The sequence below is a fragment of the Notamacropus eugenii genome, chromosome 3 (assembly GCF_028372415.1).
Source record: "Notamacropus eugenii isolate mMacEug1 chromosome 3, mMacEug1.pri_v2, whole genome shotgun sequence".
Taxonomy (NCBI): domain Eukaryota; kingdom Metazoa; phylum Chordata; class Mammalia; order Diprotodontia; family Macropodidae; genus Notamacropus; species Notamacropus eugenii.
In genome coordinates this window covers 64110611-64137048 of record NC_092874.1, presented here as the reverse complement: position 1 = coordinate 64137048, position 26438 = coordinate 64110611, and the positions used below count along the sequence as shown (strand labels likewise).

The 26438-nt window shown below is 38.7% G+C and overlaps 1 protein-coding gene across 4 annotated transcripts in view; it reads left to right on the top strand.

Moving 5' to 3' along the window:
- C3H10orf67 (chromosome 3 C10orf67 homolog) overlaps positions 1-26438 on the top strand; it is a 104237-nt gene that overhangs the window by 8552 nt on the left and 69247 nt on the right. For all 4 annotated transcript variants that reach the window (XM_072651711.1, XM_072651709.1, XM_072651710.1 and 1 more), the window contains 6 exons: positions 6051-6171; positions 8104-8247; positions 9018-9092; positions 17636-17782; positions 24241-24388; positions 25537-25595. In XM_072651711.1, coding sequence (XP_072507812.1) covers positions 6051-6171; positions 8104-8247; positions 9018-9092; positions 17636-17782; positions 24241-24388; positions 25537-25595 — 694 coding nt within the window. The remainder of the gene's footprint in view (positions 1-6050; positions 6172-8103; positions 8248-9017; positions 9093-17635; positions 17783-24240; positions 24389-25536; positions 25596-26438) is intronic.

The window sequence follows — 26438 nt, the reverse complement described above, 5'->3', positions numbered from 1 at the left end:
CCATAAAAGTTAAGAATACTTTTATACCTTTCTAATTGTTTATATTATTCACTCTAACCCAGTTCTGATGATAATATGATTCTAGCACTACCAGCCCTCTACCTTCTCCTGCCTCCACTGTAGCAGTTTTTCCATTCATGCCTCATTTGTTTGAGATATTTGCTCCACTTTACCTCTTCCTGCCCAATTTTATTTTTTAGGACCGTTCTGCCATACTCAACTTGACCCCAAGCCTTCTATCTATATATGCTCTTTCAAACCATCCAAGTAATAATAACATTATTAAGAATTACAGATGTTTTCCCACCTAAGAAGTAAACAGTTTAACCTCATTAAATCCCTTATCATTAGTCTCTCCTGTTTACTTTATGTTTCTCCTGATTCTTGTAGGGCAAATTTTCTATTTAGTTCTGTTCTTTTCATCACAAATACCTGAAAATCCTTTAATTCATTAAATATTCATTTTTTTCCGTGCAGGATGACACTGAGCTTTTCTGGATAAGTTATTCTTGGTTGCAAATCCAGCTTCTTTGCTCTTCAGAATATCACATTCCATGTCCTTCTATCTTTAAATGTATAATCTGCTGAATCTTGTGTGATCCTTACTGTAGCTCAACAATATGTAAATTGTTTGGTTTTTTTTAGTTTCGTGCAGTATTTTCTCCTTGAACTGGGAGCTTCATGGCTATAATATTCCTGTGAATCTTTTTTCTGGTGATGATTGGTGGATTTTAAAAATTTCTATTTTACACTCATTCTAAAACTTCAGCTTGATTTTCCTTAACAATTTCTTGAAGTATAGTGTCCAAATCCTTATTTTGACCTTAACTTTCCGGTAGTCTAACAATTCTCATATTATCTCTCCTCAATCTGTTCTACAGGTCATTTATTTTTCTAATGAGATATTTCACATTCTCTTTCATTTTTTTCATTCTTTTGATTTTGTTTAATTATTTCTTAGTATCTTATGACATCATGACTTTACCCATGCCTATTTCTAATTTTTAAAGAGTTATTTTCTTCCATAAATTTTTGAATCTCTTTTTCTAATTGGTAAGCTTTCTTTTCATAATTTTCTTGATTTTCTTCTGTTACTTTTATTTTTTCCTAATTTTTCCTCAACCTCTCTTATTTGATTTTTCAAGTCCTTTCTTAGGCTCTTGTAAGAACTCCTTTTGGGCTTGTGACCATTTGACATTTTTCTTTGAAGTAGAAGTAGCTGTTTTAACTTCACTATCTTCTGAGTTTGAAGCCAGATTTTCTCTGTCATCATAGTAGTTCTCTATAGTCAGGTTCTTTCTCTTTTGCTCACTATTTTTTTTTTTTAGTGTCTTACTTCTTGACTAGTAACTTTGTGTCAGAGTTAAATCTGTAGACCAGAGGTGTGTGCAATAACATTTCGGGGTTCAGGTTTTTTGTGCTGTTGTTTTCTGAGCTCTCACTGGGGGCCTGACCTCAGGTACTGTTCTTAATCCCTGAGCCTTGATCAGGATCCCCAGCAATACCATCCCTTGCTGGTGCAGTCTCTCCTATGGCTTCAAGCTTCAGTTCACTCCTCTGCCCAGGGAACCAAAATCAGGGCCTCTGCTCTCCTGAGAGTGCCCATTGCCAGGTGGGGCCCTGACCACACGCACCAGTCTGTGCTCGCTCTTCCTCACCCACAGCAGCAGCCTGGGACTGCACATGGGGCCCATGTCTAGCACCAGTGGAGGGCCCTGCCATCTTCCCCTAAGCAGCCTCCTGACTCCCACCCCCAGCCCATCATGAAAAGGAAAGTTCCAGAGATTGAGGCTGCCCCTAAAACAGCTACCCCCAGGTCATTTTGTTTTTTGATTCTACCTTATCTGCCTGGAGATATTTGTACTTCAATCAGGTCAGACTACCCCTTGCTGGGGGAAGGAGGGGGGGTTTTGGTCTTTCCCAACATTCTCCCAAATTATTTTAGGCTACACTGCTGTACCCAGACTTTTAATTCTTTCTGCCATTATTTTAAATTGTGGGGGAATATTGGAAAGGTTAGGTAGTTTCTGGCCTTATCCTGCCATCTTCCTAGTATTCTTTCTAAGTCCCAGGAAAGTCAAGGGAGCCACGAGGTAAATTAGAATAGGATTTCAGCAGTTCTCCCTCTCATGCCCAAACATGAGCAAGGCCAGAGACTCTGGAACGAGAAAAGTGTCCTTGCAGATCAAAAGTCCAAGGAAACGCTAGTCTGCAGTGAGGATTGGTTGGTATTAGAGTTTTAGAAAGGCTGAGGTCTAACAACTATCAACTTTAATATATTGTAATGGGGTTTTTTTTCAGGTTGAATTTTGAGGGGTTTTGGGGTGCTTGCATTGAAGTAAAATAACTGTTGTTTCACATTAAAATTTTTCCCATATCAGTCATCAAAGAAATTAAACTTTTTTTATTTATACATTTTCTAATAAATTCACTCTAAAAAACAAGCATTCGTATTTTTTAGTTTTTCTGTAGCAGTACACATACGCACACAATAGGCAAGGATAGATAGTTGGTATCATAAAAATTTTTTTTAACATATTTTTCCTAACATTAGAAAGGCACTTATTTTTTTTCTGACTCCCATGTCACAATATCCTTTTAAAAAACTGATATTAATAATGACATTTGTTTTTGCTTTTAAAGCAAGTTTTTATTCTGAAGGAAGAGATGACAAAGAGAGGGGGAAAGGGAAGAGAAAGAGAGAGACAGACAGGCAGAGAGAGAGACAGACACAGAGAGAGAGAGAGAGAGAGAGAGAGAGAGAGCTCTTATTGCCCTGGATGGTTGGGGTCATCAGAGAGAAGAGTGTAGCCTCAAACTATCAGTCATTTTAACAATAAATAGAAAGTGATTTTTTTCTTTGATCATTGATCTCTGGAGTTTCTTTTAATGATGCTTTAAGTTATTTTGGTTCAACCATGCACATGAGCTTAGAGGTTTCTAAGCTCAGGATACAAAATTAATTAGGTTAGGGCTCTAAAAAATCATGTTCTGGAAAAGCAGAAAATTTCATCTGAATTAAGATTTATTCATTACTGCTGTTTCCTGTTACTACCAAAAGAAAACTGCTGTTACTACTCTGTGGACATTTTTCTATCTCTGCTTTCAGACACGATGATATTTTTAATCATGGTTAAAGCTAGTGAGATATTTAGATAGGCTTCTGAATGTTTGTAAGAGGCAGCAAGGTGACATTTCAGTGCAGAGTACTGGGCCTGGGAATTAGAAAGACTGAGAGTTCAAAGCCCATCTTAGATACTTGCTAGCCATGTGACCCTGGGCGAGTCATTTAACCATTGTCTACCTCAGTTTCCTTATCTGTTAAATGGGGATAATAATAGCACTTACTTTCCAGGGTTGTTGTGAGACTCAAATGAGATAATATTTATAAATCACTTAGCATAGTTTCTGGCACATAGTATGCACTAGGTAAGTATTGGCTATTATTATTATTATTATGTTCTGAAAGCTTTTTAGACTTGGCTTGACTGTCTTAGTTGTACATGCATGTAACTTTATAAACTTTCCCAAATTTTCCAAAAATTCTATGCGCATGCACCATTTCAAAAAACTTAAAATATGGAGATTCCCAATTTACAAAACAAATAAATTTAGGGATGTTTTTGTTGCACTACAAGGAACTCTGAATTTGGAGTCCTAAGTCTCGGGTGTGCCCCCTTCGATGAAATCACTGTGAGAGTGTAGGCAATTCACTTAAGCTCACTGGTAATCAGTATTCTCAACTGTGAGATGAGGAAGTTGGAATCGATGATGTTATTACGTCTGTTCCAACGCTAAATCTTATGGGCTCTAACCTATGATATGTGATAACTTTAGGCCTCCTTTAATAAGCCCCTTAATAAACATGGATTCCTGATCTTGTCAATATGGATTCTCCCTTTCCATGTGGATAATGGAACATGTTCCCATCCCTTGTGATTCTTGCCCCCAAATCATCAGCTGATCCAACTGTCAGCTAAGTGGTGCAATGGATAGAATGCCAGGCCTGGAGTCCTTGAGAATAAGAAGAGATTACTATAGAAATTGATAGGTCTTATCCATTTCACACATAATTGTTGTCCACCTATTTTCATTTATAAATGCCTTTGGGGCACTTTAGATTGATTAGTTTGCTACCACAATTTCTTCCTGATTCTGATTCTTTCTCACCTTCTTGCTTCCCAACTACTTTTCCCATGTCTTCTACAAACATATTTTCTAAGTTTCTTGTGTTTGCTAATTCATTTATTTTATCTTTGTGTCAGCTATCCATCCCTGTGACTACAGGATCTTTACATTTTTGGGGTCTCATTTATAGCAAAAAATGTCAGTATGGGGGTGGTCCCACTCTTCCTGATGATGAAGAGCTCTCCTTTCAGAACAGCTAAATTAATATTTATAGTCAGTCTAAAACTATATGAGGATGTACCGCTCACTCTTCTCCCACTCTGCAACCATCACTGTGAAAGCAGAAAAAAAAACCCACACAGCATCAAGGATCATGTAAAAAATATATTCATTTCATTTTTTTGTTACATTTTGAGTTCCAATCTGTCTCCCTCCTTCCCTTCCAACCCTGCGTTAGTGAAGGCCAACATTTAACACAGATAAATCTGTGAAACCACACAATACATACTTCCACATATCAGTTCTTTCTCTGGAGGTGGATAGCATCTTTCTTCATAAGTCCTTTGTAGTTAGATTTGAATATTCATATTACTCAAACTGCATTAGTCATTCACAGTTATTCTTCAAACAATATTGCCGTTACTGTATATAACATTCTCTTGATCCTGCTCGCTTCACTGATCATTATTTCATGCAAGTCTTTCCATGTTTTCTTAAAATTGATCTGCTTACTATTTCTTACAGCACAGTAGTATTCCATCAAAATTATATACCTCAATTTATTCAGCCATTTCCTAATCAATGGGCCATCCCCTCAATTTCCAATTCTTTTCCACCACAAAGAGAGCTACTATAAATATTTTAGAACATATGCATTTTATATTCTATAGGTTTTTCCCTGATCACCTTGGGAAACAGACCTATTAGTGGTATTTCTGGGTCAAAGGCTATGCACATTTTTATAACCCTTTGGGCATAATTCCAGATTACTCTCCCAAATGGTTGGATCAGTTCACAGTTTCACCAACAGTGTATTAGTGCCCCAGTTTTTTCCACATCCCCTCCAACATTTGTCATTTTCCCCTTCCATCATTTTAGCCAGTCTGATAGATATGAGATGAACCAAGGACCATTTTCTATTTGTTTCCTGAATTGCTGTAGCCAAACAGTTTATCACCTCCCTACTCAGTAAACTCCAGTGGCTTATTATTGCCTTCAAGAACAAATATGAAATGTTCTGTTTGCCATTCAAAGCCCTTCATAACCTAGCCCTCTCCTGCCTTTCTAGTCTCCTTACACCCTACTCCCCGCTCATTCTCTTTGATCCAATGACACTGCCCTCCTGGCTGTTAAATACAGCATCTCTCAGCTCCCTGTGTTCTTTCTCACTATCTCTCATTCCTGGAATGTTCTGCCTTCTCCACCCCAGCTATGGGCTTGCCTGGCTCCCTTTAAGTCCCTTTTCTTTGTCATTTCCTATTTATCCCCTATATAGTTTGCCTTGCATATATTAGCTTGCATGTTGTCTTCCCCGTTAGATCATAAGCTCCATGAGGGTAAGGATTATTTTTTTTGCCTCTTTTTGCATCCTGAGTGCTTGGCATAGTGCCTGGTGTGTAGATAGCACTAAATGAAGGTTTATTGAGTTGACTTGAACCTATTTAAGCCTATTCCTATTTGCCTACTATGGCCCTTTGGCAGCAGACACAATCTTTCTCCAGCTTGGGAGAACACCGGATCAGTAACATTCATGCAATGATGAGACATTGGTATAGGACTCTTGTGTTGGAGAACATTTCCATTCCTGGTACATTTAAAATCTGATTTGGCTTACAAGAAAAGGTACACACCACTTTTCGGTAGTCTACATTTTATATAAAGCAGTGGTAGCCATATTGACATCTTGTTTGTCTTTCCTCCAGGCTGTCCCTTTCAGAGGATTTAGAAGTAGGCTATTTCAAAACAGATCGTGCCACTCAAACAGATGTCACTGAAGTTTTGGAAATAAGAGAGCTAAGTAATACAACACATAAACTAGCCAAGGTAATATCTTGACTTTCTTTTAAGTTATTTCAATACTTTCTGATCCTTATTATCTTATTTTGTGTATTCTTCATTGACTTTGTTAGTGTTTCTTGAAATACATTGTTTTATTTTTTCCTTTTAATGACATTCAGCAGCACTTGGCAGCATTAATTAAACCTCAGTGATGGTTATTTCATCAGTGAATATACTTAACTTCCATTAATATTAATGTATGTTAACATGTGCAATGAAGTGTCAGTCTTGTTTTTCTCCCTGGAATTTGTTATACCTCTGTGGAAATTTACTCAATTGTATGTACGAAGACAAAGACTGAACCTGTATTCCATAGGGTTTTCCCTGATCACCTTGGGAAACAATCCTAATGGTGGTATTGCTGGGTCAATGGCTATGCACAGTTTTATAACTCTTTGGGCACAATTCCAGGGAATTTAACTGACTTGCCCTCCCTCTGCAACTATCTTATATTTAGCTCTTTTTGATTTATTTCTATTTTTTCTCTTTATATTTTGTATTGATTATTATTTTATATGTACTTTTTGTCTCATATGAAATGTAATCAAACCTGAATCCTCCCTCTCTCTCCCTCCCCCCACCCCACATACACACACACATGTCCGATGCCTATACAGGATACTCGTATCTTTTTTATCTATATAAAAATTGGCCAGGAGTGCTTGAATAAAGTTCAAGTATATCTTGTCCCCAGAAAAAGCCCTACAAGTAAATGGAATAGTTGGCTACCCACACACTGTGATTTTATTACTCCAACAGGAACCCTCTTGACTTTCAATATCTTTCCACTCACTCCCCCCCTCACCTTCCACCCCCATGACTGTCTTCCCTGCGTTTGTGGCCTGAAATTCACACTAGAAAAACCATTCCTTTGAGATAGACAAGAAAGGGAAGAGCAAAATTAAAAGGTTATTGTTCAAATGATATTTTAAATAAGCAAGGCAGTGTGTGTGGGGGGGAGTAGTTGGAATCACTTTAGCCTTTTTACATTGGTAGATATTAGTTTATCAAATGAATTAATTGTGTCCTTGGAATACAGCCTGCTTGACCCTGAAGAGAATGGGATAAAGAATAGTTAAATTTTAATGAAGAAGATGGGAGGGAGTGGGGTTGGCATGGGAGCATGGAATGCTAAGAAAGTAAAAGGAGAAGCCATAAAGGGAGCAGGAAAAGCTTGATAGATGGGATTAGATTTGGTTCTGAGCTCAGGCTAACCATTTCCTAGGTGTATAACCTGCCTTGTCTCTCTGAACGTGGGTTTCCTTATCCTCTGTAAAATGGTAGAGGGAAGTGTTGTAATATTTTCAGTGCTTCATTTTCACTCAGTAATTGGGCTGTTGATTGTTAAATGAGATCAAAATACGTAAAGCACTATGGAATAGTCAAACACCCTATTAATGTGAAGTGCTATGCAGTTATGTCCTGGGTTCATATCCTATTGGCATTTATTTGCCTTTGTAACCTGGAATAAGTCACTTAACCTTTCTGGGTCTCAGTTTCCTTCTCTGTAAAATGAACGAATTGAGCTAGATGACCTTCAAGGTTCCTTCCAGGTCAAATCTGTAATCTTATGATTCAATAATTACATCATCGTAAGAGACAAGGAGGGAGAGGCACATCTCTTAGGGCAGGGGAGGTCACTTAACCTCTGTCTGTCTCAGTATCTTCACCTATAAAATTGGCATGATGAAAGCATCCATGCTTATTGTGAGAAAAGAATAATATTTGTAAGTGCTTTGGGAACCTTAAAGAACTACGTAAATGCTATTTTACTATTGTTATTATTGCAATGGGTTTCTCAGCCTAGGAACCTGGGATGAGGGAACTGTGTGGCAAATACCTAGTCGATCTACTTTAAAGTCTTTTCTAGAGGTGTTCCTATCTGTACCTAATAATATATATGTTGATTTCCTTTAGCTTACTGGTCTCCTTCAACGAGATTTTAAATATCTCAAAACATACCTTGAGATGCAGTTTGAGGACCGCCTGAAAGAAGAATGTACGAAACTCTATAAAAAACTACAAATGATTATTCAAGAAATAGTAGCTCTTCATGAAAAGGTGCAATTCTGATCATCCCTATTCTGATTAGATGAGTTGATCTTGTTGGTTATTTGTTTATTTGGTGCTATTATGAATGAATCCAATAAGGGTAACAGATTGATTTGCATATGGTGCCCTCACATAAGTGGGCTAGAGCTAGAGAGAGCAGTGATGACTATCTTTTTTGAGGAACTTTCCAAGACTTTGGCTTCATGAGAGCATCCTATCTAGAACCAGAATTTGACATTAGCTACCATCTTGAATCGGAATAAGATTCTTGATCATTTTATTTTTAATGAAGTTATAATTATGATAAACAGATATAATCTAACTTTTGGTAATTCAGGAGCTGCTTATCCAGTTTATGAGTCTCCCCCTGTTCCCTCTGTCTTCCCCCTATTCCTCTTGCTAAACATTATACTGTGTATGGTGCCTCTACCACAAAGGACAGGGGCAAGGAGATGCTATGAAATTCAGTTGGATCTTTGTTACATTTTCAGCAGCTCTATGAAGAGGTTTAGGGAAGACTGTTTAAACTATTGCCTAGAATGAAATTTTAGAATTAGCTGTGGACTTTTATTTTACCCATATAATCCCTATCTTCTTGGATTATATATTAAATAGATTAGAAATAGAATTAGATATAGTAGAAATAGATGAAAAAAGTGATTTCAATTAGAAGTTTCCAGTTTATGGGAATAATGTGAATAACAGTTGTATATTATGGAAATTATCCTAGTAGGTGTGGTTAGGATGTGCTAATAATTTCATTTGCATCTGAATTGCAGAATGAAGACACAATGAGAAAAAGCTTCTATAAACAGCTATGTGATGCCATCGCTTCTATCAGAGGAGCATATTCGGTAGGTTTTCTAGTAATGAAATGTTTCCAGTGGGACTCCAGTTCAGTCAGATTACCTGAATTCCAGGACCTGGTCTTGTACTTCCAAATCTTGCCATCTTAAAATTAACCCAGCAGCAATCAGACCCTAGGATAGTTAATTTAATCAATTTATTGATTTATAGTGGCAGATACATGTGCCAGTAAATGCATGTCTACCATCCAAATTGCCCTTTTTCTTGTGTAAAGATTCATGGAAAACTGAATCAGTAATCATAATTATAATAATAGTTAGCATTTAGATAGCACTTACCATGTGCTGGCCACTGTGCAAAGCATTTTAGCAATTGTTATCTTATTTAATCCTCAAAGCAACCCTGAGAGGTAGGTGCTATTATTATTCCCATTTGACAGATGAGAAAACCAAGGCAAACAGAGGTTAAGTGACTTGGCCAGGGTCACCTAGCTAGTAAGTGACCAAAGATGGATTTGAACTCAGTCTTTCTGGACTTTAAACCCAGAATTCTATCCCTTGCACCACCTGACTGGCCCTAATCATAAGCTTCTTTTTTGAACATGGCACAAGGGTTAGGTTAAAGAAATTAAATGATCCTGACTGATATTTAATAGCTAACATTTACACTCTAAGGTTTGCAAATCACATTATGTATATTATCTCATCTGATCCTCACAACAACCCTAGAAGTTAGGTGACACTATTATCCATATTTATTATCTCATTCTGAAATGAAGAAACTCAGACTGAGAGAAATGAGTGACTTGCCCAGGGTAACACAGCAAGTAAGCATATGAGGCAAGATTTGAACTCAGATCTTAAGTCCAGGACATTATTGCCTCAGTCACCCAGATATATTCACCCAGATGCATCTAGATATTTCATCTAGGCCATGCCAGAATAAGAGAGGCACCACGGCACTATGAATGGAGAACTGGCCTCTGAGATATCCTTGATATATGTTTCCATGTCCAGGAGTCCTCCTTGACATGTCACCTGATCTCTCAGTGATCTGATTAGTTCTTTAAGACCCAGAGTTCCAGAGAGGATGCTGACTTGCATGGACAGAGGGGAGTTTCCTCATCCAGTCACTCCCTTTACCAGTGAGATCCCAGACCCCATCTTTATCACTATACCAAGGCATGACAGTCCTGCACTACTCCTTGTTACAGACAAGATCTTCTCCCTTGGATAGTACTTGGGTAGATTCTTATTCTCTGCTTCCTTTTGTTTTATGAGGACCATCGTCTTCCTATTTGGGCTCACTCTCACATTTTCTTTTGTCATTTCAACCTGCTTTTACAGCACAGTCCCCCAACATGACAGATTGATTGGTTATATGTTAGCTTGCCTGTTTTCTTTAACATAGGGTAGTCAATCACCTCAGTCTCAAATAGGAAGCTGTTTCTAAAGCATTTTGTAAAATGGTTATTTTTTTTTTTTTTGAGTGAGTTACTTCTAAGAGGTTTGGGTCTTTATTTTTGTCAGCAGTTGATGTGTGGATCCTTCTTACTTTCAGACGCAGAAAGCTTTATCTTTTTCCTATACTGTTCCATCTCTGAGTCTATAGCCTTCTCTACACTTACATATTGTGACACAGTAACTCTAAGGTGATTAGTGATTATCAGCATGTCAATATTTCATCTTACATATAATAGGTGCTAAATTGATAAATACTTCTGCAGCTGAATTTAGTTGAATTGATATGGGGAAAGAATTGGGATTTAAGTCTTATTATCTAGGTGGCAATGGGCTTAACCTTGCTAAACCTTTGCTTCCTCCCCTGTAAAATGAAAGGGTTGGACTAGATGATCTTGTCGACCTAAAAGTTTGGTTAAAAAAGGCAAATAGGCTAAATACATACAGTTTATTCCCTTAAAGCTAGCCATTACATGATCATGGAGCCAGAAAAACTTCTGACTGCCTGATAGAAGAATGACCAGGCTTAAATACACTTTACTATGAGAAAGGAATTTTCTTAGTTGTATAAGTTGTAAATTCAGTGAGACAAGACAATTAACAAAGTAGTGTCAGTTGGAATTTGTGATTCCAGGATATCTGAATTTCCCCTATATAACATATGTCTCTGTTACACACAAGATGAGGAAAAATCCCACCACTCTGGTTGCAGGCATCCTATCATAAACAGGTCTTTGAAATTGCTGACACAGAAAAGGGCATTTTTAGAGTAAAGCAAAGCAAAGCAGTCTGATTGATTAGTTCAATTTATGTCAAATGATTATCAATCGCTAAAACCTTTTCCCATCTCATTCCAGTTCTTATGAATTGGCATTTTGATACTGAGGTATCATACTACTGTATATTATCAATCTGAAATGTTCCGTATAAGTAAGGGAACTGCTCCAGGGCTATTTTATCATTGTATCATTGATTTCAAATGATTCATATAAGGATGGCACCCCTTCCGGAGCCGCTCACCAACTTCCACTTGTGCTGGTAGGTTGGGTCTCTAGAGAATGACAATTGTTTCAACCCTTAGGAGTTAAGGGCTTTTTTTTTTTTTTACTCATGAGCCCTCATCAAGTATGTCCCCGCATTGATGATCATTTAGCCAGACTTCATTACCTTTAAAAAAAATTGTCACTTTTTTTACTCTTGTCAATCAAGTCCACAAGAAACTTCTTCCCCCCCTCCCCCAAGCACCTTCATATCCTCTCTTCTGAATACAAAGGAAGTTACCCAGGGTTTCCTTATTAAGCAGGCCTAGCAAGGACAGAGATTACAGAAACACCCCCCTGAAGTCTGGGACATACTCCCAGAGAATATACAGAGCCCAGAGAGAAGAGTGCATCATAAAAGAGTAATTCACAGTTCTTTGTTATTGGAAATCCTTCCCTCCCTCCATGGAGTCCATGGGTCTCCTTAGGTGTAACTCTCTGCTGAGCTCTGAGGTTGGAGAGTTAGTACCCTTGAGGGGTCCTAAGCTACTTCTTTCAGTAGAATGGTTTGTCTTCAATGTGTCTCTGAACTCCCAGTGCAGACCCTGCCTCAACTACTACTGTTCAGAGACATTGCTACAAACTCTGATGGAAATTCAAAATCATTCACCTTTCATTATCTGATCCAGAGGGCTTGGGGAAGGCAGGATCATATAGACTTGACCCTTATACTCTATACTCTAGGACCTTAAAACTGAAGACCAGCATACTTCAGTATTTTAATGGATCTACGATCTCAAATATGGGTACTCACTCCAATAATGCAGACAGTAATCTATCCATGCCCTTTCATGCTACATAGCATTTGTCTGTTTCCTATAAATCTTTGATAAAGGTCCATTCAATGTACAGAAGTCCTCCTTCTGGGTGTTTAACATACCTGTCCAACACTTATGTCTCTAACTTTCTCCAGTGAGCTGTCCAGCTAGGGTTTCTTCCTTCTCAAGAAGAGGGTTATGACTGTTTTATTAGATTAGCCAGGTGAAATCTAATTGTCACTTTTTCAACTCTTGTCAATCAAAACCACTAATACATCCAGTTAACACAAGAAAGTGTCTTCCCCCGTGCCACACCCCCTCCCCCCCAGCCCCAAGCACCTTCATATCCTCTCTTCTGAAGACAAAGGAACTTACCCAGGGTTTCGTTATATTTAGGTTGGGGGCAGAAAATTCCTTTCACCTTCCATCTTCCAGCCCCAGTCACTGGGGCACAGAACATGGGTGTAAATTGTTTTGAAGTTATAATAAAACTCCAAGAGGCATTTTGGAGGTAGGGCTCAGCTAGTGACCTTTTCCCTGGCCATGGACAACGTCTCTTCCCCTCTCTGGGCGTCAGTTTCCTTGTCTATAAAACAAGGGGGATAGAGTAGTTGACCTGTGAGATCCCTTCCAGTTTTAATAAACCTCTTGCTGCTAACTTAGGCATACTTGTTATTTGGCAGGAATGATATAGTCAATTATGTGTTACAGTATAGAAATTGGAGTTTTGTATCATGGAAACCCTGTCATCAAAGCAGCATCCAGGAGAACACATTTTGCACTACCAACTTCGGAATTTTTCTTTTTTGGCCAATTTCTAGTTACTATTTTTCCTGATATTCTGGACTCAAATGAGTTTTCCATGACTATTTCTTAATCTGGATTTAACTCCACTTGTTTTCAAAATTGTTTTAAAACAAAAGTTGATGGTTTCATTATACTGAAGGATCATATTATATTCCTTGGAATATTTGGGCTATAAGGTAAGGGGAAGATCCTCTCTCTTAAATCTTAGAACTCCCAGTTCCTTTATTCTGGGAACCAGGAAGCCTGAGATTGTTTAAGGGCAGGTGCCTTCCTGAGCCTCTCCCTTCCCCCCACCCCTCCAGGTTGTTTGATCATGCAATGTATGGCTTTTCTAAAGTGTCATTAGCATATTCAGATACTGCTTTAAAGCAACATCAGCCACTACCACCTCATGGCAAGGCTAGGATAGTGAAGGTGTTAAAATTTTCTGCCTGACTAGCTAGTTAATATTATTTTAATCTAAGGTTATCCTTCCCAGTTTACTGAGATTCAATATGTACAATAAGAGTATTCTTTGGGATTAATATATGGATCTGATTTTTCCAGTTTAATAACTGGCAAAGTAGCAAATAAAATGAAATTTGAGTCGGAGAGGGACTTTCCTCTGGGAAATTCCAAAACACTCTCAATATCCTTAGCTACCCATCTTTTTAAAAATATCTTTTTTCTTATCATTATGAACTTGACAAATACCAACAAGTGAGAATATTCCCTTATGCAAAGAAGAGCAGAGGAGGATTGTATATACCATCTTGAATCTGTAGATCCTCTTTAACAGGTATCAGGTAGGGCTTCTTAAAAGTTCACCTGCCTGGCCACCTTTTAAGCATCAGTGTCATCCTGATGATGTTATAAGGCCATCACAATCTCTAAAAAAATCAGACTGGAACCAAAAAACACAGAGGGCACTCCTGGTGGGGGTAAGCAAGCTACAGGATATCACCCTGGATGTTAGAAAAATAAATGCATGTGGGGCAGTAGACAGTGCTAGACTGAAGGAGGAGGAGGGGGAGGAAGAGGAAGATAAGTCACATTCTGGCTCTGCTATCTTATACCTTGCCAGGCCTAGAGGCCTGTGGGCTACCCGAGTCTTCCCTTACCTCTATCGGAGGTCTTCGGTTGGCCAAACCAGATGCTCGTATGAGAGAAAGGACGTTCCAGAGTCGAACAAGGGTTGAGCTTTATTTCAGGGTCTAGTTACAAGTGCAGGGGAATTCTTCCTTAGGAGGGAGCGAAGAATCTCCCAAGGAGGCAAAGATCTTACAATAAGAGATTGGAAGTAGAAGTATAAGTGGGGAGAGAGGGGGAGGGGAGAGAAGAAAGAGGAAAAGCGGAGCCTTGTGTCCTGTCCTCTCCGCACCCCTCCGCCCAAGAGAGCTTTCAGGCTTTCCTGATCCTACTTAAGTTCTCCAGTCGCATAGTTTGCATCTGAATACCGTGCCTGTTAGGTGTGCCCAGATCTGGGACAATCTCGAGGGCAGGGAGAGCTCTCTCCCATCACGTTTCTCACGGGAAGAGGCGGAAATACATGAGATAGCTCAGTTCACCTCGATTCCCAGTCGTTTCCTGGGGGGTCTCGTGAGAACTCTAAGATTTAGAAGTTCCCACCTTTACCCGCCCAAGACTGTCCACATGGAATTGAGCTTCCAACCCCAGCAATACCTGTGTGACCTCTCTGGGCTTCCCTTTCCTCATCTATAAAATGAGAGTATTAAACTAGGCTTCTAAGGTTCCTATCAGGTTTACATCTATAATCTCATAAAAGCAATGATTAACATATATAACTGCTTTTGGTTTGCAAAGCACTTTACATACTTTGTGTCTCATTTGAGTCACACAGGGGTTCTCCAAAGAAAGTACTACTTGTATTATAATGCCCATTTTACAGAGGAGGAAACTGAGGCAGAGAGAAGTGAAGTGAGTTGGTCACACCCCTGCTGAGGGTTAGCACTGGATTTTGAACAGGGTTCTTCCTGACTCCAGGTTCAGCAGTCCATCTGCCACGCCCCAGGGTCCCCTCAGTACTGTGATTCTCAAAGAATTGAGGATTGGAAAATGCAATGGAGACTGTCATGTGTTGAGATAGAGGGTTAATGAAAGGGACAGCCCAAGGGAGGCAAGAGGAAGGTCTCCAGGGTATCGGGCAAGTCAAGCATTTATCAGGGGCCTACTTGTTACAAGAACTTGTGCAAAGAATAAGCCAATTTTTACCCTCAAGTCGTTTATGGTCTAGTCCATGCCAAACGTATGCAAAGTAAATATAAAGGGGCATGTGAGAGGGATGGAAAGGGAAATGGAGGACCAACAGCGAGGGAGGGCATTCCTGAAGCAGGCTTTGGAGGAGAGAAGAGTTCTGAGAGATAGAGATAACGACCACCTGGACAAACAGTCACTTAGGTCCCTGGGGCTGGAACAGAGTGTATGAGGGTGTGACATCATCCGTGCCAGGTTTATGGGAGGGCATGGAAAAAAAGCAGAAATGCACAGGTTAAGAAAAGATGGGTGGGCTCTATTCCACACAGGAGTACACGTTAGGGAAATGGTGGACCTATGGAAGCATCCAAATCATCAGATTTCACTGTCTTACATTTGGGTTTTTATATACGTAGCTACAATATTATAATGAAAGAATGAGAAAAGAATAAAAATCAGTCACAGAAGAATATAGCTAGAAAAGGAATCTTGGAGGTCTTCTAAGCAGTCAAGGCAGCACATTTATTAAATACTTCCTGTATGCCAGGCATTACACTAGACACTCCCTTATTTTCTTTCCAAAATTCTCCACGATCCATTCCCAGCAACATACACAGATGTATAGTTTGCAGTCTTCTCCAGATATTCCTTCCTATACATCCTGGGACTGCTATGCCTTGTGAGGTTGGTTACTTAGAGAAAGTGGGATAAACAGAAGGCCTAAATATCTAAAAACTGTTGGTATGTATGGACAACCTCATTGTCTCTGGCATGACTTAGAAACAGCGCTTGTCCTGGGTTGGCACTCTTCTGATTGATAAGAGTTCACCAATCTAGCTAGCCCCTGACCCACCAGCGACCCACCAGCCAGCATTCCAGCCATCCTCTGGCTGTGATAATATATGCATATGCCCATGTGCCTGGAGCTGTCCTTCCAGGAAAAGAGATCAAAGCAACATTACCATTCCTAGAAAGGGAATGTCATGCAATTGTCCAGTGTCTCCTCTTAACCATCTTTATGACTTCTCAGGTCAAAACACTCCTTGCTGGATTGCATGTCCCTATATGTTATTTTTTTCCATTAGATTGTTAGCTTCTGGAGATCAGGGACCGTACTTGTATCAGCAGTGCTTCGTGAATGGTTCTTTCTCTCCCTGTCTCCCTCCCTAACCCCTCTTTCTCCCTTTTTCTTCCTTCCTTCCTTCCTTCCTTCCTTCCTTCCTTCCTTCCTTCCTTCCTTCCTTCCTTCCTTCCTTCTTTCCTTCCTTCCATCAAAAGAGACTAATTAAAGCACTAGATTGGCTGGTCTGAAGCTTTCAGTTGACAAGTGCTGGTTTGGTAGAGCTCTTGAGCCATCTACAGTTTGCAAACTTCATGAGGGTAGGTATTATCTAATCTAAATTTTATATCTTTCCCAACAGGTATTATGGTACATTGCTTACCAAAGGTACTTAATAAATATTGTTTTGTCCTATATTGTATAAACTTTTAAAACCTGTCTCTTCTCTCTATCCTGCCCCTCTAACTCACTAGTTTTTCCCCCTCTAAGCTGCTGAGGTGCTTACCTGAAACTGAGGATGATGAAACTACATATGGAAGAAAATTTAGACATTTTGTGGTCTGGGAAACAATGATATGATCCAATTCATACCTTAAACTTTATAATGTTTAAATGAAAATTTTTCTGTCTAGAATGAAAACCTTAAACTTCAATAGCAAATGCTGTTATTTTACAAGGCAATGTTGATGTTCAGTTTTCATTTACTGAAAGCTACTGGATTTGTGTTATTTTTCAGCACTTAATATATGTGTGCTGCAAATCATTATGAGCACCTGAGCAGCTGATGCCAAGTAAGTGGAATATATTTTTTCTTCCCAGACCCCTAGATCTCATATCACCATTACAAACTGAAGGAGAAATATTTAAACTGTTGAAGTTCGGAGGTGTCTTTTTATAGCCTCAAATACTGCCAACCCCTCAGTGGAGAAAATGAGACAAGAAACACTCCAATATAATGAATAGGTAGCTTAAAAAAAAACCATCATATTTTCATAACCCATATAAACAAAAAGGCAAACTATTCTACATATATCATTCTATAAATGTTTTATTGTATAATTTTTTACTGTCTTTTAGCATAGAAAGTACCGTGCTGAACACTGCTCGTTTTGGAAGACTTAACATCTAATCTTTGGCGGTACAAGTTATAGAAACTTGTACTTGGGATGGGTCATTTAGAAAAAGACCACAGAGGTAAAAGACCATATTTTTACTTCATTTTGTTGGATTTTTATTTCTGAATCTGAATGTTTGTTTGCTTTTTTCCAACAGCAATTCTTTGAAGTGGATGAAGAAATTGCAAAATTGTCCACGGCGAATGTAAACCTTTTCAGAAAAAAGCTTAAGGACAAAAATGATTTAATAAGAGAGTTACAAGAACAGGTAGCATCCTATAAAGACCACGAGTTATTCAGATTGGTAAGTTGGAAGGAAAAGGATGGACAAATTGTGAAAATATCTCTAGCAAATATCAAAAAGAGTCAGTTTCAGAAAGAGGAGTATTTGTGTGGTCAAAACTCTTACCCCTCTTAAGAGAGCCCCTAGGCCATAGAAGGATTTAAACCAGTACTTTTTTTTTTAATCTTGGAGGCACCTTGCAGAAGATCAACTTTAGAAACAATAGCAACCATTTCGTAATCATTATAAGAAGAGTGGACATTTATACTAGTGTTTGAAGGTTTACAAATAGCTTCTTTATGCTCTCATATGAGGTTCCCAGAAATCCTGGGAGGCAGAAACTAAAGATATTAGTGTCACCATCTTACAGATGAAAAAACTGAACAATTTTCTACTTAGAATGAAAACAAAGTGCCCCAGTTTTTTTTATTTGTAGGGAAAACCTACCCCAAACTAGAAAATTGTCAAAGAAGAAAAAATGGAGGGAAAACAGATTTTTTTTGGTGGAGGTAGAACTGAATCTATTGCATTGTTTTTAGTTTTAAGTTTCACCTAAATCAGAAGGGTCTGAAGCTCCCCATTTTATTTTAGAGGTTCTGAAATATGCAGTCAATATCAGCTCCTTGAGGACAGGAGCCAAAGGAGTTAAGCCCTTACAAAATGTTTTTTGACTAACTATCTGGCTTCCTGCCTTAAGAACAGTCTCAAGCAAGAATTTTGAACCTTTGTCTGTGTGTGGTAGCAGTCTGGTGAAGCCTATAGAGCCGATCTGAAAATAAGGTTTTGAAATTTACAAAACAGATACAATAACAAAGGAAACCAATTATACTGAAATATAGTTATCAAAATATATTTAGAAGAAGTTCATAGACTTTCTGATTTCCCTTCATGCAGTAGAAGAGTTGCCTTACTGCTCAAAATGTGGATTGACATCCAAGAAAAGAGAAAAGAAAGTGAGTGGCTAGGAGATTTGACATAAATTTTCCATCTGGGAAAGGAAAGAACTTTCAAAATCTAGACACCCAGAGAGCCATCCCCAGCCTCTGCCAAGGAGAAAGGGTTGAGGTCAAGAATATGAGATGTTCCTCCTGGATTTACTAGGGAACCCCAAGTGCTGGTTCAGATTTGTCTCGTAATTCTTGGTCCTTCTAAACTAATTCAAGGCCAGTCAGAGTCAAGTTGAGGATAATTTTATTGATAAATCTAGGACTGAGAAGTTTGATGGAGCTCTGAGTTGTAGCATTTTGTATTAGGAACATGAGCCCTGAGATGGATAGGCCTTATCTAACCCCAGAGGTCTTTGCTAGAACATGTTCCAGGCCCTGTGCTAGATAGCAAATAATACAAAGATGAAAACAACCCAGTTTCTGACCCCAAAGAACTCAGAACTGAATAAATGCAAGCACTCTACATACATACGTAAGGAAGAAGCAAGATCAAGTGTGGTGTATGGTTGGTGAGCAAAAGAGAGACTTAGATAAAATATATGCCCGATTTCCCCTTCGCTTTCTTATCCCCTCCCCGTTCATGCACCAAAGCCAAACGCTGTTTCATTCTTTTTTGTTCCCTGCTCCCCCTCCATCCCCAGGCCTCTTGTCTCTAGTTTCTAGCATAGAGTTTTGTACATAGGTGGTACACAACAGATGACTGTGGAACTATATCACAAAATTAAATCCATCCACTAGCCTTTATTAAACACTTACACTAAGCTAGAGACACAAAAATGAAAAGTGTCTTCTGCCTGTTAAGGAACTTGCATTCTACTGGAATGGAAAGGTCTTTCACCACTGGTTCGCTTTCCCTGACCATGTTTTAGATTTTTCTCTATTATATGGAGATCATCAAGAAGAGAGTGGCAAACTACTTTGGGTGTATAGTATCTAGAAAGGCGCCTTGCTCAGGGACAGACAGACTAGGTGCCCTTCCAAGGTGCCCAGGTCAGGGATGGACAGGGACTTCTCTCTTGTTTTATTTCATCACATTGTGATACACAGTAGAAAAGAAAAGGAACCTGTCCCCAGCCTCCACATGTCTCTTTAAAAATACATCTGCACAAAAGAAAACACAAGGAGAAATACTTTGTATCCTTTGAGAACCATCTCCTAAGAAAGTCTATGCCCTTGGAGTGAAGTACATTTTAATCTGTCTTGCACTCCTTTAAATGATGGCTAAGTGAAGACCGTGCCTTATACAATTGCTCCCCCTTGTGGTAAAAAAAAATGTGAGGCCCCTCGTGTGTGAAGTTTGAGAAAATGATGGACTTTGGGGAGAACAGTTGCTGAAAACCAAGGATAGCCCGGGAATACTTATGATATTTTACTGACGTTGGTAATGAATTCACATTAAAAAAACTAAATCTCAATCAACTTCATTATCTTTGCCATATACTTTCGGGATGATTTATTAATTTATTTTTAGGAAATATATGTACATATATATATATAAAATTTATTTTTTTTCAGTTCTCAACATTCACTTCCATAAGAATTTGAATTCAAAATTTTCTCCCCATCCACCCCTTCGGGAGGATTTATTTTTTAAGAACAGTATTTCAACAGCTGTTTTGGGAAATGAAAATATATGAAATGATTCTTTAAATGGCACATTATGACAAAGCAAGTGAAATCTTCCAGCAAAAGATGAATTCCTTCATTAATTAGTACTTGGTATTTATGTGGCTTTGGAAAAGTCCGTGTGTGTGTGTGTGTGTGTGTGTGTGTGTGTGTGTGTGTGTGTGTGTGTATGTGTATGGGTGTCTGTGTGTGTGTCTGTGTGTGTATCTTTGTGTGTATGTATGTGTGTGTATGTGTGTGTGTCTGTCTGTGTGTGTATGTGTGCGTGTATGTGTGTGTCTGTGTGTGTATGTGTGTGTCTATGTGTGTATCTGTGTGTCTGTATGTGTGTGTGTGTCTGTGTGTGTATGTGTGTGTCTCTGTGTATATGTGTGTCTGTGTGTATGCATGTGTGTATGTATATGTGTGTATGTGTGTGTGTGTATGTGTGTGTGTGTGTTTTAATGAGAGGAGGAGGAGAAATGCAATAAGAGTGAATGGATAGGGGCAGATAGATGTCAAAGTGAATAAAGCGTCACCGGCCCTGGAGTCAGGAGAACATGAGTTTGAATCCAGCCTTAGACACTTATTAGCTGTATGTCTCAGGGCAAGTCATTTAACCCTGATTGCCTCAAGGAAAAAAAAGGAGTGAATGAGTACAGGGAATTTGTCAGTGGTCAAGAAAAGTTTATTGTTCTTACACAGGAAGCAAGTTTATATACAGTTTCTCTTTCCTGTCATAATGGATTAGAGTTACAGGACTTGAGTTTACAGCCTCACTGTATTATTTACTCCCTGTGTCATTTGGACAAATAACATGACCTCTGTGAGTTTCAGTTTCTCCAGATGGAAAATGAAGGGGTTAGCCTTAAATGATTTCAAATGTTCCCTGACAATACGTGGACATAGGTAGAAAAGGGAAAAGTTATATTATGAAATAGCCTTTTCTCTTGGGATACCTTAATGCTTAGCTCCTGTCCTCTCCCAAGTGGCACTCTTGTTGTGCAGTAGCTTCACCCAAAAGGTTGATGGGAGCAAATGAAGGCCCTCCCCAATACCTCTGGTGAACATGCCTCTGAAACGGAGCTGTCACTCAGGAGAGAGAGCATCCCCAGGACTGCACTGCCAGTATGTTACCCAGTATTTGACTGTCACTTTCCCAGGAAAGCACCTGCTTTTCTCTGAGGCTGTCAGGAGACAGTGGGCAGGCATCAGGCAGCCCTTCCCGACCCATATCCCTTTGAGAAGCCTAAATACTTGGTAGCTGCAGAGATGAGACAGACTTGCTCCTGTACCCTGTGACGGAGGATGATGAGAAGATACAGAAAGACTCATAGTAGTCATTATTCCCTCTCTCCCAGGGATGTTTTAGGGCCTCAAGGGCTAAGGACCAGGGAAACGACATATGCAATGAGGACTCATTTGAGAAATGGCGTGTATCTGGCCAAGTAGACCAGATGTTCAAGTCATGGTTATGGGGTAACAGAGAGCTATTGCCAAAATTTTGTAAAGTTGCCCAAAGTACTCAGCCTCATATGATAGGAAACCTTCATTTCGATTCTGTAAATGCAATTTTTTAAAAAAAAATCTAGACTGACAGTAGATCAGCATAGACAAACATTTCAATACTGCTTTAAATGACTCTCCGTATTTTGTCAACTACCATTTAATGATCATCTCCCTCCTCACTGGGCTTTAGTTATACTATTTAATTTAAAAGCCTCTTGGTTTAAGCAAGCCAAAAGCTACTGCTGTGGGCAGATGGTAGAAAAAACACACTCCCACAAAACCTGCCACTCAAAGTGTAACAGATGACTGTAGCTACAGAGAGCTCTTCCTTTGTTCATTTTCTAATGAGTGTCCTCGTTGGGGCAGGACACTGAATAGTTAATTACTTGTAGTTCTCCTTTGTAACAGATGGTGGAGCCAGAGCTAAAGATTATCTGAGCAAAGCCTGAGCTGGAAATTGATGAATGAGGAAATTAACCATTGCTATTTTCTCAAGTTGTTGCTCTAAGACAATAAAAAAGTGAAGTGGAGGTAGTATTTAGGTCTTAAATCATGTTAAATTTTTCACATCACTTCACCTGATTAATTCAAATTAGGTTGTCTGGTTTATGATAATAGGTCTTCATGTAACCATCAGCTGTTGATGTTCAAACTCTGCCACTGGTAAGGAACTAATTCTTAAGCCTATTAAGCTTCAGACTGGACTGGTTATTTTAAAAGCCTTTTGAGTCTTAGTATATTCTGAAGTGATTTAGAATTGAATAATGTCAGATAAGAGGTGAATAAGAGATATTCTCTAAGTAGGAGAATTCTTTCTTAAGAAAACAACTTTGTTGATATTTATGAAATCTAGGCAAGTTTTTCTAGTTAATAATAAATTATGCCTTGTTAATTCAAAGGAACCAAAATTTCTAGAAAATATAGTTTCCCATCAAGCAAAAGTGTAAGCATAACTCAAAATAACCACCAAATTTTATCAGTAATTTATTATTTCAGTTGCTCTTTTAAAAATCTAAAATAAAATTTAAACATGCATATTTGGGAGTGAATCACAAATTTATACAATGCATGTTAGCTACCTGTTTTCTTTGAAATCACTGGGAATCATGTAGGCAAACAAGGCATTCATCTTCACACATCTTTTAAATTAAAGGGTCAGAGTGAGTTTCATTACTTTTATTATGGTTATTCAGCATTTGTAGCTATGAGATTTGTGTTTTACAGTTTGACTGAAGATGGCTTTCAAAGTTCTAATTCATTTGTAGCATTCTAGGTAGCATGCTTTGAGAATCACTTTTCCTTAGTTACCTGTTTTTTACAGCTACATGCCCTTTTCTTTTAGAATGAAATAAGTGATATGTAGAAATGTCATGATCCCCCCCAAATTATTTAATATCTGTATAGACACAAGTCTTAGTAGGATGTCTTACAGTTTGAGCGTAAGTTTGACTCTAGCTTCTAAAAATCTGTTACATCTTCATTTTAAAGAAGAGTGTGGCAGTCAGAGAGGATATTCAGATGTTTTCAATAGCTTTGAAACAGACAAGAAAAAAGACTCGCTGCCCAATAAGCTTGAGTTGCGTAAGAAAAAGACTCTACCATAATGGACATGGCAAGATTTAAACAAAAGACACACATAATAAAAATGTAAATGAGTTTGCTTTCCTAAAACTATAACTTTAAAGTCTTTTGTTGTAAGTTATCCTGAAACCTTCTTACAAGGTAATCACTGTTTGCATAGAGATTTAAACCGAACTCTTCAATAGCATTAACCGCCTGCACAGTCCAAGTGTGACAGGCATGCAAAGCCATGTTAATGTTCAGAATATGAATTGCCTCTGGGTGGCTCCTGCACCAAGCAGAAAACCCACTGTGTGGCTATCGGCAGGCCTGATGGATTCCATGCGGCTCCCAGCCTGGAAACGTCACCAGTTTGACATGTGATGTGCTCTTTTTGACACTGGCAGCGGTGACACTGAGCGATAGCACAAAGGCAACAAGCCCCCCTCCTTAGCCATGCACTTTGCAACCCCCTGGTGCTGCCCATCCACAGTCTCCCCAGCTTGCCTAGTTACGGACAGCGCTTCAGAAACACACAGAGGGAAGTGTGGGTGGAGAGGCCCCAGCTGCCTCCCCGGACACAGCCTCCATAAGAAATTGACCTGAATGATGAGGGCGCACAAACAGTATGATATGCATTATTCCTGTCAATAAAATGTCCCCATGTGTTATGGTCTTTGTCCATAATGTACTGCAGTCTTTCTTCAAGCAAGCTCTTTCATTTTCTCTATTCATGGGATAAATAAATGTGTAATAGAATTCAGAAAAATGATATGATAGAGCTGCTGTATATTTATGGCTCTTGTGTGTTGCATATTTAAATCCTGGCTTAGAAATATGAAATTTCCGGTCTTTTAGGAATCCATAAAGGAAGAACACACTGAGAAAATAACACATCTAGAAAGGGAGATTAGTGAACTCAGAAGGGAAAATGACAAACTGACGAAATCCACTGTGGGACTTGAAGAGGACCTTCAACTCTGTGAAAAGGCAAATACACTCTTAGGTAACATTTTGAAACAGGCTGTGAGCCACTTGATGAGTGCAAATCAGTCTGAGTCCCCCTAAGATTTCAATTGCAGGTGCTATATATGAATCTCATACGTTTCTCTAGCCCTTTTGCTTGTTCGACTTGGAATCTGAATCATTCCTATAGATGATCTATGACCTATTTCGGGGGAAAAGACTTTTTTTTCAAGCATTCTTTTCTGGGAGTCAGGGCATTTGCTGCTCATTTCTGAACTTTACCATTTTAACATCATGCTATCATGATAGAGTTGTTTAAATCATGCCTTTTGACTAATGTTTAAGAAATTTGATTAATCTGAAGTTTTCCATGCTTAGAGAAAACTGTAAACAGTTAAGGCCTTTTAGTAATCTGTAATTCAAAAGTTACATTTTGCAAATATAATGCAAAAGTTATATTATGGACATGTAAAAGTTTAGATAATTATGTATATGTATTTGAATATGCTTTGAGCAGAAACAGAAAGCATCTTAGGAAACATGCTTCTTAGCTCCTGGGGTTCATTTTAAAAGCATAAATGAGAATTTGTATCACAAGCTGGTGTCGCTATCTCTTATAACGAAATTACTAAACATGTGCATTTATAAGTATATTTTGTTTATTTTCAGATGTGAATGATCTTGCGTTAACTTCTTGGTACCGTCACTAAGCTGACTGGTTAAAATGTTGAACGGTGTGAAAATAAAATCAGGCCATCTAACAGTTACCAAGTCAGCAGTATGGCAGCGATGCTCCAATCCACGACCATCCAAAATGTCAGGATTGCACATTTTCACTTCTCATTTGCTCTCAAGCTTATCAGGTGTAATCAAGAATGACCTGCTAACGCACTTCGTATTGGCTGTGACTAACAGCAGAGATGTCCGCAGCTCGGCCTGAGGAGAAGTGGTGGGCTCCATGCCACACTTGGCTCTTTAACTTACTTCTTAATCTCCATCTGACCGGCAGGCTGAACAGCAGGAAGGAGGCTGGGAAGGTCAAGGGCGATTGTGAAGGTCACAGTCCTGCTAGGACTTTGGTCCACTGTGCATTCCTTTGGCTTACAGACTGACCTAGCGCACACAGTTGGAATGCATGGACAGAAGCATGTAATTTCATGGTCTGCTTTTCTCTCCTTTTGTTTTCAGAAGGTGAACTTTCGGCTATGAAACAAAGAATGGAGAAGGATCAGAAAATGATTCAAAAGGTACTGTAACTTTTTGACATTGATGAATGACCCTTTTTAATTGAAATATCTGCATGCTTGGGAGACCAGCAGAATTTCTAAGTAGTTATGCAAAGCAAAAGAAAATGGATATAATACATGTTCATCTGTCCCACTGCTTATTGTTAGATGACTAATGATGAGGAGGGATTTTTTCCCCCTAAATTGCATTTCTTTTTGAAAAGTGGTTAGTTGTTGGAAACCTTTTCTTATTTTGTAAATTTAGTTACTTGTGATTAATTGTGAGGCATTTAAAAGGTTCATAAAGAAGATCCAGTGAAGTTTTTATGGGTGTATTTGAGTTACAGAGAAAAATTATAGGAATCTGCATTTTATGTCTGTTTTACCTATGTGTTTGTTTTCACTTATTTTGATCCTTTAAAGGATTCTTAATTTCTTCAAGGTAGGTATCCTTTAAATTGATACAGAATGCAATCCATGTTGAATTTCTAATCTTTGTCTTTTCAGAGATCGTCCATAGAGAAATCATCCTTTTACTGGAGATACCCCTTCCCCTCAATTTTTTTTAACATCTTGATGTCATCAATGAGCCATGGAGACTGTCCTTCTATTATCTATCTTCTCACTGTATGACCAGCCCACCTCCTTTTCCAGTCATACATGTCTTCAGTTATAGCTTTGCCTCACTTTTTTCATTTTAGCTCTTATTAGCAACATGCCATACATAGCCTACTTGCTCCTGTTGTATGTGTTTCCATTGCCTTTTGGGTTAATGGTTGTTTGATTCTTCCAGTAGCATGATGGTCTCAGTTTGCCATCTAGCATTCTTTGGAGAATATCCTTATTAAAGAGCACCGCACAAAG